Here is an 11,855-nt window from a genome sequence, read left to right as displayed (position 1 = left end):
ATGGAGACAAAATCAGCCAAAAAATTCGCCAGTCACATAGCACCCATATTATATTCCCCGGTTGTACCTATCTTGCTTATTATTGAAATGTAAGGTTGCGTTGTTGTAACATAAAACACTTATTATTGAAGGGTAAGGGTACGTGGCTGTAACATAAGACACTGTTATATATTTCTCAGCGATATGGACTTGAATCTGTACTAAATGTGCATAGAGTTCCACCCCTCCCAACCTCCCGTTGCAGCACTGGGCTATATTCCCCCTCCCTTGACATACGGGGTTATACATTTATTATTATTATTATTATTTTTTTTTTTTGGTTGGGGTGTTACCGCATTCTTAAGATTATTTCACGTATACGACCAGCATTATGGCCAGCGTTATGGTGGAAGGAAACTATAAAATTCTTCAAATGTTGATAAACAGATGTTTAAAATATATGAACATAGTGTGTCAGAAAGCAGTAAATGCCTTATACAGTTACACAGAAACCTATCGCTAAAATGCAGTTTTTATCGGAAACTGAGTTTTCTATTGAGATAAAATCTATATCAAATTCACGCATATCGCATGTATACTATAGAAGTTTTATTGTTCCTATAACATATCACAAGCTTGTTCGCTGCTGCAACAAAAAGCCGACCTATGTCTGTAAACTTCGCCTTCAAATGAAACGTTGATCTCGCGAGTCTGGAGCATAGGCCTATATACATTCTGTATGGATGGAAAGGATGCGTTAGCGTGTGAACGCTAGCTGTAGGGAGGACACATTTGTATGCATGTTTACGTTTCATCGATGCTTTTACGCTGTACTTGTTACCCCCATTTTCTGTGTATCGTTATGTGGGCTGTTTCGATAAAGTGTGGGCATGAAACGCATTATATCACTGCATATAAAACAAACATTCTGGAATTGTATAGCTTTCGCAATACGTTATCCATACCGGTTTAAAACGTAAAGTTACCTATGTCAATATTCACCACAGAACAAAAACGGCCATAATTTTGTTTCAATGTAAAATAACCAAACGTTTTCTAAAATTTGTTTTCTATTCCGCAAAAAGCCCCGAAAACATAACGGGACACAAATCAAGGGCAGCAGTTTCGTTGAAAATGATCAGAAAGTCTAACTTGATCGGTGTGATATCTTTCGATGCAATGCAATGGATCCCTTTCGGAGAAGTCAGAAACCTGTCCAAATCAGCGGCCTGAACTTTGTCGAAATTGGACAAAATGATTCGAACCTCTAAAATCCATATGTAGTTCGTCATCGTGTTTTAAAAACGGATAAAATGCAAAGCAGGAAAAAAAGCGGTCTTAACTTTGTCGATAATTGAAGGAGCTGTCCGAGGCTGTCTTTTATCTGTAAATGACCATGATAAAGCCATTCTTATAAAGCAATATTCATTATTACAACAAATTACAGGTTAAAATCGTGCAGAACGGATTGCAGGAAAGTTGAGAATGTAATAGTACTTGTTTCTACAGCTGGAATACAGGAGGTTTGAATGTGGAAATAACAGGTTGTCAATACATACATGTGGTTGATGGGATGGATGCAATGAAAAACGTTAAATTGTTACTGCTGGCAGAGAGTAGGCCGTTTCAATGAAGAATATTATATACATGATAATTGCTGCATGGATTACAAGCGGTCTCAATGGAGAGCAATGCATTAATACATTTGCTGCATGAATGGCAGGCGGTTTCAATGGAGAACAGTACATTATTACACTTGCTGCATGGATGGCAGGCGGTTTCAATGGAGAACAGTACATTAATACACTTGCTGCATGAATGGCAGGCGGTTTCAATGGATAACAGTACATTATTACACTTGTTGCATGGATGGCAGGCAGTTTCAATGGAGAACAGTACATTATTACACTTGCTGCACGAATGACAGGCGGTTTCAATGGAGAACAGTACATTATTACACCTTCTGCATGGATTACAGGCTGTCTCAATGGAGAACAGTACATTATTACACTTGCTGCATTCAGGCGGTCTCAATGGAGAACAGTACATTAATGCACTTGCTGCATTCAAACGATCTCAATGGAGAACAGTACATTATTACACTTGCTGCATGGATTCAAGGTGGTTTCAATGGAGAACAGTACATTATTACACTTGCTGCATGGATTCAAGGTGGTCTCAATGGAGAACAGTACATTAATACACTTGCTGCATGAATGACAGGCGGTTTCAATGGAGAACAGTACATTATTACAATTGCTGCATGGATTACAGGCGGTCTCAGTGGAAAACAGTACATTAATACATTTGCTGCATTCAGGCGGTCTCAATGGAGAACAGTACATTAATACACTTGCTGCATTCAGGCGATCTCAATGGAGAACAGTACATTATTACACTTGCTGCATGGATTCAAGGTGGTTTCAATGGAGAACAATACATTAATACACAGTGGAGAACAGTACATTAATACACTTGTTGCATGGATGGCAGGCGGTCTCAATGGAGAACAGTACATTGATACACTTGCTGCATGGATTCAAGGTGGTCTCAATGGAGAACAATACATTAATACACTTGCTGCATAGATTACAGGCGGTCTCAGTGGAGAACAGTACATTATTACACTTGCTGCATGAATGGCAGGCGATCTCAATGAATAACAGTACATTGATACACTTGCTGCATGGATTCAAGGTGGTCTCAATGGAGAACAATACATTAATACACTTGCTGCATAGATTACAGGCAGTCTCAATGGAGAACAGTACATTAATACACTTGTTGCATGGATTACAGGCAGTCTCAGTGGAGAACAGTACATTAATACACTTGTTGCATGGATTACAGGCGGTCTCAATGGAGAACAGTACATTGATACTCTTGCTACATGGATTGCAGCTGGTCTCAATGGAGAACAAATGCTGGCTGCCGTCGTATAGGTGAAATATAAGTGAAATATAAGTGAGAACACCAATCAAATAAATATATGAATAAATCAAATGAAAACATTACATTAACACAGCTATTGGATTGCAGACGGTTTCATTAGGGAACATTACATTAATGCTGGATTACAGGCGGCCTCAATGGAGAACATTACATTAATACAGCTGCTGAATTGCAGGCGGCCTCAATGGAGAACATTACATTAATACAGCTGCTGAATTGCAGGCGACCTCAATGGAGAAGATTCCATTAATACAGCTGCTGAATTGCAGGCGGCCTCAATAGAGAAGATTCCATTAATACAGCTGCTGGATTCCGGGCGGTATCAATAGGCAACTTTACATTAATGCTGGATTACAGGCGGCCTCAATGGAGAACATTACATTATTACAGCTGCTGAATTGCAGATGGCCTCAATAGAGAAGATTCCAATAATACAGCTGCTGGATTCCGGACGTTCTCAATGGGGAACATTACATTAATGCTGGATTACAGGCGTCTCAATGGAGAACATTACATTAATACAGTTGCTGAATTGCAGGCGACCTCAATGGAGAAAAGTACATTAATACAGGATTACAGGCGGCCTCAATGGAGCCTCATTGCATCAATACAGCTGCTGGATTGTAGAGTATCTCAATGAAGATTATTACATGCTGGTACTCCGGTTTCCTCCATCCATTTTACTGACCGGTTAACAGTATTGAAGAAAAATTCATGAGTGTAGCCTTCAACATCAGTGAAATAAAGATTTAAATTTTTCCTTGGTGGTCACTCTAACTTTGCGGCCAAAACACCTTTTTAATACATGCTGACCTGTTTATACGTCAGCATAAGTTAACTTATGATGTGATCTTACATACAATAGGAAATAGCAAAACGGTCGATCTCAGCTTCTGTTGGTATCGCATTACAATGTAAACCAAGTGCATGTTATACACCTGCACGCGTGCATAACGCTCTTAAAGACCCCGTCATAGGCCTATTCCATGGGGTAGGGGTGGAATCTTTTATTCATATACAGTTATTTAACATGCATGAAACAAACATGATGTGGAAACCACGCAGACAAACATAATTAAGCGCCTGTAGCACAACTGGTTTGGTGTCCATATGATGGGAAATCAGAGAATAGACCTATCCTCTCTATACATGCACAACCCACGTAGCCATTGATTACGATTATGGTTGTTAGAGAGATTTATATAGGGATATTCAAAATTAGGTTGTGATTTGTCATCAAAGCATGGAGTGACCGTTTGGTGGCTTATTACTTGTGTATCACGTCCAAACTGTCATCACCATACTTACACCATGAATGTATGCTCCAAACATTAGAAGCCCGAATCCAAGCTGATAACTGCTCCACAACCCGTAAATATAACTCTACATTTGTTTTATGTATTTGTTTCTTCGGTTCTAGTTCCTATTCCACGAAGCCATTTCTGGGTGAAGAAATTATAAAATGTAACAGTTCTCCGTTAACATAAAAAATTATCCGTGTTCACAATTCTATTTTCTTTATGTGATGCCAAAATAGTTTTTTAAGTTTCGATTTATTGCTACATACGCATGACACGGTCCACGAAAATTTAAAATTCCGCAAGGCAGAAATAAAAGGAGTCACACGACAACAAATCGACCAACTGACGCATTGCTACGTAATATAAATGCGTTGCATGGAAGTGTAATACTAGTATGTGCTATTCTGTATTTCACACACAGACAATAAGTGACATTCGATGTGCCCCGCAATCCAAGGTCTTACAATTCAAAATGTTTAAATTGGTGTTTCAGTTTAAACTGGCAGTTCGTTGAAAGCTAAATAGGGAAAAAGAAAGGGAAGACAAGAAAGAAGTTGACATCCCGTCCGCTTTAATGCTATAGCCACAAACACATGCATGATCGGCCACTTAACGACCTTGGAAACAATCAACATACCCGGTACATATACATGTAAGACGTAAAACTGCAAAAACTGAAATAATACAGTGATTTATGCATGACAACGGTATTCGTCCCCACATCCGTATGGACGTGGCTTTTGTGATTCACTAATTGTCAACATATATCCTACACACCATTCCACTCAGGATCACTGTATAGATAGACTTATGCACTTGTGTGCACAGAAACTACCTGACCTTTATAATTGTATCCCACACCATTTCTCTGTCCCTATACGAGCTGGTCTCGTGCAAGATATATGGGTCAATCAAAAGAACGCGATCGCTAAGACAGAAATAAACAAAGGAAAGGCTACCAGATCAAACAATCATGAAGCAAATACATAAACAAAGATACCAAATTGAAATCTGGCGACTAAATGTATATACACTGATTGATTTATTGATTTATTTATTTTATTGGTTTTTTACGCCGTACTTAAGAATATTTCACTTCTACGACGGCAGCCAGCATTATGGTGGAAGGAAATCGGGCAGAGCCCGCGGGAAACCCACGACCTTCCGCAGGTTGCTGACAGACCTTCCCACGAAGGCCGGAAAGGAAACCAGGATGAGCTGGACTTGAAACGATGGCTATAATTAGTGTCCATACAGAATATCACTCTCAGAATATGACTACGGATATAAAGCGTCAGGTGGTTTGATTAATTACGATTTGTTGTGTACTGAAGATAAGGAGCGTTTAGTAATGACAAGGGGTGGGGACTAACGAAATATAGTGATGCGACCCCAGGGAATTACAGTTACAGGCATGTGTACGAATATGTTTCTTCACTATAAAGCTGTTCGTAATATTAGCGGAACTGGACCAGCAATCCATTGTCACATTAACTGGACAATAATAAAAAAGCAATGTATAACATTCATAACAAAATAAAAAAAAATTTTATCCCATTTTGTGGATACCCAGCATGTCAGTTAGAGTAGAATGACCACTATTTTACCATATTGTTTTAGCGTAGGCTGCAGCCTACGCTAAAACAATTAATCTATTAATTTTAACAGAAAGTCAGTTATCTGAGTGATGCTAGAATGTATTTTGATATTGCAGCAGGTTGTTCTGTTAAATATAACACATATATTCTATTAATTCAACATAAAGGTTTAATTAAGCTAACCGGATTTTACGTTGAATATGACAGAACATGTTATAATAGCAGAATACATCCAGTATTACTCAGACATTGCAGATTCTGTTAAAAATAGCAGCTACATAGAAACCTATCACTAAAATACAGTAACTGTTTTTTTATTGGAAACTGACTTATTATATTGAATTTAACACAAATTGTGTTATAATAACAGAATACATTCTAGCATCACTGAGACAAAAGACTTTCTGTGACACAAAAGTTGGCCTATATATTCACTGTATAGAGACTGTGCAGATTCTGATGTGGATAACAAGGATTGAAAATAGAAATCGGTCGCTATGATATCATATTCACAGGCGACAGATAGAAAATGAGAGCGATGCAGGCCTAGAGCCAATTTAATTTAGAAGATGAATATCATTTTATTCTCCAGCCTATGGCAATATATGGGTTCGGCAGAGAATATTATTGGTCCATGGGCAAATGTACATTCGTGCACTAAAAGGCTATCATTTCCTATGAAAATGACAATAATCATAAAAAAAATACAATCAAATACAGCTGGCATTAATTATTGCCAATTTCTTTCTACATCTAAAGTATTCTTGACTAATGCCCTACCGAAGAACTTATCCTTCTACAGATGATTCTAGAAATGACTGCAGACGTATTGGCGATTTGTGCTATAACAAGCATCATAGGCTGCCGTGACGTAGCCTGGCTCACAAAATGTGAAGGGTAACGAACTGCGTTATCTCCCCTGTATGGTCTATCGCAGATGTTTACAGATGGCGCGCTGTTGACATCATTATTCGCGGGAAGAGTTGGGAGGGCATCTTGAGATGACAGACGGAAAAACCTGGGTTATTATTGGACTGTCATCAGCAGTTTTGATGACGTATTTGTTCCCAGAGCTTTGTCGAAAAATCCAGCAAGTCTCAAGGTTTCAAGAAGGTGCCTATCTACTCGTCATATCCATATGTTATGTGGTTAACAATCGCGCACGTGTCTATCATCATTCATAACAACAACAACGCGGCACTGGTGTTGTCATTGCCATTTGACCGTCTTATCAATCCTGTGCCTTTCAAACTAATGCCATTTGACCGGCAGTGCTCTGGCTGAGAGGGTAAAGCCCCAGGTCCACTCCGATTTTAGTCTTAGCAAGGTTGATAATACCATATTTTCTTGCAATTATGAAAATAATTCTTGTAATGAACTAGAAGTTGTATATGTTATAGGCCCAAGTGGCTACTTGAACTCCACTCTGTATATTGGGCTGGCGGGTATCGTAGCCACGTGGGAACCAATGGTAAACCATACACTGATTCACGCCATGTCGGAAAAGTCTTTTCTAAAGAATGGCTGCAGTTGTACTGAAGATCAAGTCATTCAATTAAGTAAAATGTTGATTAGGGCAATATTTGACGATCTGAAAGTTAACTGCTACATCAGCATTTAATGAAGCAAATTTTGAACCAAGTGGAATTTTTTCCTACCTGTATGGGTCTGAAAAATCTTTGTATCTCTTTTTTTTTTGCTTATGACAATTTTGGCTAATTTAAACAAATTGCTTTGGGAGAAATAGAGGGCGAGGGGTTTACTTGCACCATGTCCTTTCCCATTGAATACTGGTGTGCCAAAAAGAGGATCAGTTCAGCTGTTGGTTAAAGTGAAAGACAGCGCCTGACTAATGTTTATGTCCACTGAAACACTACCATTCAAAGTATCTTAAACTTAAATAAATAAATATATTTTTTTAGATTTTTTACAACCAATTAAATGTTCAGTGAAACTTTGTCTTGTCATAGCTTGCAGATGTCAGGTTACTCTAGCTCTCTAACGTTGAAGGTATTTCCTGTATAATAGTCTAAGTAGTAGCATATTAAAATTTTGGACTTCAGCAATAAAGGACCAAGTGATAAATGGCTTTCTCAGAAAATGGACATACTGGAAGAATATTTCTTCCACTGTTTGAACTGTTCATACAGTAGGCCTACTATATCATTTCTGCATGGGCCTCTGTGGCACAGTTCGTTAACACGCTAGCGCAGTGTAATGACCCAGGAGGCTCTCACCAATGCGGTCGCTGTGAGTTCAAGTCCAGCTCAAGCTGGCTTCCTCTCCAGCTGTACGTGGGAAGATCTGCCAGCAACTTGCGGATGGTAGTGGGTTTCTCCCGGGCTCTGCCCAGTTTCCAACCACCATTATGGTGGGCGCCGTCGTATAAGTGAAATTGACTACAGCATAAAACACCAATCAAATAAAATAAAATAAATATCATTTATGCAGTTCACAAGTAGCCTGCAGATGCATGGCAGGGGTATTCCTGGCCTCTGAAGGGGTTTCCCTGGTAACAGTAATCCTGACTCCTACTAAATGTTTATGTAATAAAAGTAGGATTGTTGTACAACTGGATCCATGCTCAATTCTGACACAAATGGAAAGGAATCTAAGCACCACTGAGGCTGATCCAGGCGTTCGACTGTCGCAGTATTTTGTTCTTCAGTTTTGTAGAGTTGGCTTCTAAGATGAGCAGTGCTGACCTAGGTTTTGTGGACGTCAGAGAAAGAACCTTGGCTTAAACATGGCGTTGCAATAATTTTACTGTATTTTATAAAGCAAAACAGAAAAAAACTTCCCTTGCATTCAAGAACGACAAAGGGCAAAATTTAAATTCTTCAATTGTAAATTCTGAGAGAAAATATTATAAGATTTAATTAATTTTAAGCATTGTCTTATAAGATGCCGTCTTCTCATTTCCATAAACCTTCAGCATCCCAAATGAATTTTTCACTGACTCTGATATTTTGTTTTGTAGCAAGTCAACTCAAGGCTAACATGAATAACAAAAAATGTATTTGCATAATTTGAACAGCGTGTCTAAGTTTGCCTAAGGTCTACTGGGAAAATGAATGTGGTTTGGGTCAAGACCGTTTGCTACTGTCTGACATAGTTTGTGATACCATCATGGAATACTACACAGCTTGTCGATCAACTAATTTTACATCTGTGGTGGTCCGTAAATGATACAGACCTGTCGCACAACACTGTGTGAAATGGCCCTTCAGCTACATGTGAATAAATCTCCACTGAAAATGATGTCTTATGCAGTAGTTCTTTGTTATCATGCCACTTCACACAGTGAATGGGTAAAGACTACGTCATAGCTTAGGCTGCACAATCTGATAACAACGTGTTTGATTGGATAAAATTCTCAAAATGCCTGCTTCGATTCACACCAGCCATTTTGCAGTATTATCATAATCAACATGTTACTTGGTAAAATCTCATTAAAATGATGAAGTGTGAAACTTTTTAGAAAGCTTGACTACCCTGATTTTGACTGAAATATCTGTTAGCCAGGTGCTGTGTTGTCCTTAAGGAGATGTCTCTGTACAGCAAGAGCACAATTTGCAGCTTCAAAGACAACCTCTCCAATATGCAAATGGCATTTTTGAACTGTTCTCTTGTTCTTTGATTTAAGCCATCAGCAGTTCGCAGTTGTTATATTTACCAAAGGTCCCATGAAACATGTTAAGCTTGTGGTGACTGAAATGAGTAATTTTTGCATAAATGTTTGTATATACGATTCTTGTGTCAAGTCAGATTCATTGATTTTTGATTTGATTGGTGTTTTACGCCGTACTCAAGAATATTTCACTTATACGACGGCGGCCAGCATTATGGTGGGTGGAAACCGGGCAGAGCCCGGGGGAAACCCTCGACCATCCGCAGGTTGCTGACAGACCTTCCCACTTACGGCCGGAGAGGAAGCCAGCATGAGCTGGACTTGAACTCACAGCGACCGCATTGGTGAGAGGCTCCTGGGTCATTACGCTGGGCTAGCGCGCTAACCGACTGAGCCGCGGAGGCCCCATGTGTCAAGTCAGAATTGTAAAAACAGAATTGCATTCTATGGGACAAGTGAGTACTAGTTGGTACATCCCAGAGAAGAGTCTTAGCACTCTGTCTTAAAGACGCAGGTCCACCTGTTTGCTTATTTGTGTAAGAGGCTCAGTTGTAGGGTTATGAAAAAAAAAAGAAGCTCAAGAAAAAAAAAGGTAAAGAAGAAAGCTGGTAGCCAACTTTTCCTGATCATCTGGGTTCTTCATATGCCTTTCCATTGTACAAATGCCATCAACAGTCAGTAGGTACCCAGCCCAAAACTCGTCGCAAACTCTGTTGATTTGAAGCTTAATTATAAACAGCTTAAAAACAACTCAAAAAAATGTAAATATCCATTGATAAAGTATCCCACAGGAATACACAATTGAGATACCGCTGTTCAATGTAGTCAAAATTGCACACATTGAGACAATTGGAAGCGCGACTGTCTTGTAAGGTTTATCCAATCGTGCATTGTTTCTATGACCTAAAGGCTTGTATTTTTGCTTATGTCTCCTGCACCCTGTTTTGCCTTTTAATCATATGAGTAACAAATATGTTTCAAGCCCTAACTTGGTGCGTACCATGGTATGAGTTACGCGTGACGTGACATTATGTTTCCTGCCCTAATATGGTGCATACCATGGTATGAGTTACACGTGATGTGACATTATGTTTCCTGCCCTAATATGGTGAATACCATGGTATGAGTTATGCGTGATGTGACATTATGTTTCCTGCCCTAATATGGTGAATACCATGGTATGAATTACGCGTGACGTGACATTATGTTCCCTGCCCTAATATGGTGAGTACCATGGTATGAGTTATGCGTGACGTGACATTATGTTTCCAACCCTAACATGGTGCATACCATGATATGAGTTACACGTGACGTGACATTATGTTTCCTGCCCTAATATGGTGAGTACCATGGTATGAGTTACACGTGATGTGACATTGTGTTTGCAACCCTAATATGGTGCGTCTCATGGTATGAGTTATGAGTGACGTGACATTATGTTTCCAACCCTAACATGGCCGGCCTATGGTATGAGTTACGTGTGACGTGACATTATGTTTCCAACCCTAATATGGTGAATACCATGGTATGAATTACGCGTGACGTGACATTATGTTTCCTGCCCTAATATGGTGAGTACCATGGTATGAGTTATGCGTGACGTGACATTATGTTTCCAACCCTAACATGGTGCATACCATGATATGAGTTACACGTGACGTGACATTATGTTTCCTGCCCTAATATGGTGAGTACCATGGTATAAGTTACGCGTGACGTGACATTATGTTTCCTGCCCTAATATGGTGAGTACCATGGTATGAGTTACACGTGATGTGACATTGTGTTTGCAACCCTAATATGGTGCGTCTCATGGTATGAGTTATGAGTGACGTGACATTATGTTTCCAACCCTAACATGGCCGGCCTATGGTATGAGTTACGTGTGACGTGACATTATGTTTCCAACCCTAATATGGTGAGTACCATGGTATGAGTTACGTGTGACGTGACATTATGTTTCCAACCCTAAAATGGTGTGTACCATGGTATGAGTTATGCGTGATGTGACATTATGTTTCCTGCCCTAATATGGTGCATACCATGGTATGAGTTACACGTGATGTGACATTATGTTTCCTGCCCTAATATGGTGAGTACCATGGTATAAGTTACGCGTGACGTGACATTATGTTTCCTGCCCTAACATGGTGCATACCATGGTATGAGTTACACGTGATGTGACATTATGTTTGCAACCCTAATATGGTGCGTCACATGGTATGAGTGATGAGTGACGTGACATATTTCTAACCTTAACATGGTGAGTACCATGGTATGAGTTACGCGTGACGTGATATTATGTTTCCTGCCCTAATATGGTGAGTACCATGGTATGAGTTACGCGTGACGTGACATTATGTTTCCTGCCCTAATATGGTGAGTACCATGGTA

General features: G+C 39.5%; 1 protein-coding gene across 1 annotated transcript in view; it reads left to right on the top strand.

Annotated features, from left to right (window-relative positions):
• The first annotated feature begins 6,813 nt into the window (after window positions 1-6,813).
• LOC135466902 (UDP-GalNAc:beta-1,3-N-acetylgalactosaminyltransferase 2-like) overlaps window positions 6,814-11,855 on the top strand; it is a 215,209-nt gene continuing 210,167 nt past the window's right edge. Inside the window, exon 1 of the mRNA XM_064744655.1 lies at window positions 6,814-6,943. Within this exon, the coding sequence (XP_064600725.1) occupies window positions 6,832-6,943 (112 nt within the window). The 5' untranslated portion in view covers window positions 6,814-6,831. The remainder of the gene's footprint in view (window positions 6,944-11,855) is intronic.

The sequence above is a fragment of the Liolophura sinensis genome, chromosome 6 (genome assembly GCF_032854445.1).
Source record: "Liolophura sinensis isolate JHLJ2023 chromosome 6, CUHK_Ljap_v2, whole genome shotgun sequence".
Taxonomy (NCBI): Eukaryota; Metazoa; Mollusca; class Polyplacophora; order Chitonida; family Chitonidae; genus Liolophura; species Liolophura sinensis.
The sequence above is the reverse complement of the archived record's forward strand: the minus strand, read 5'-3'. Positions and strand labels throughout refer to the sequence as shown.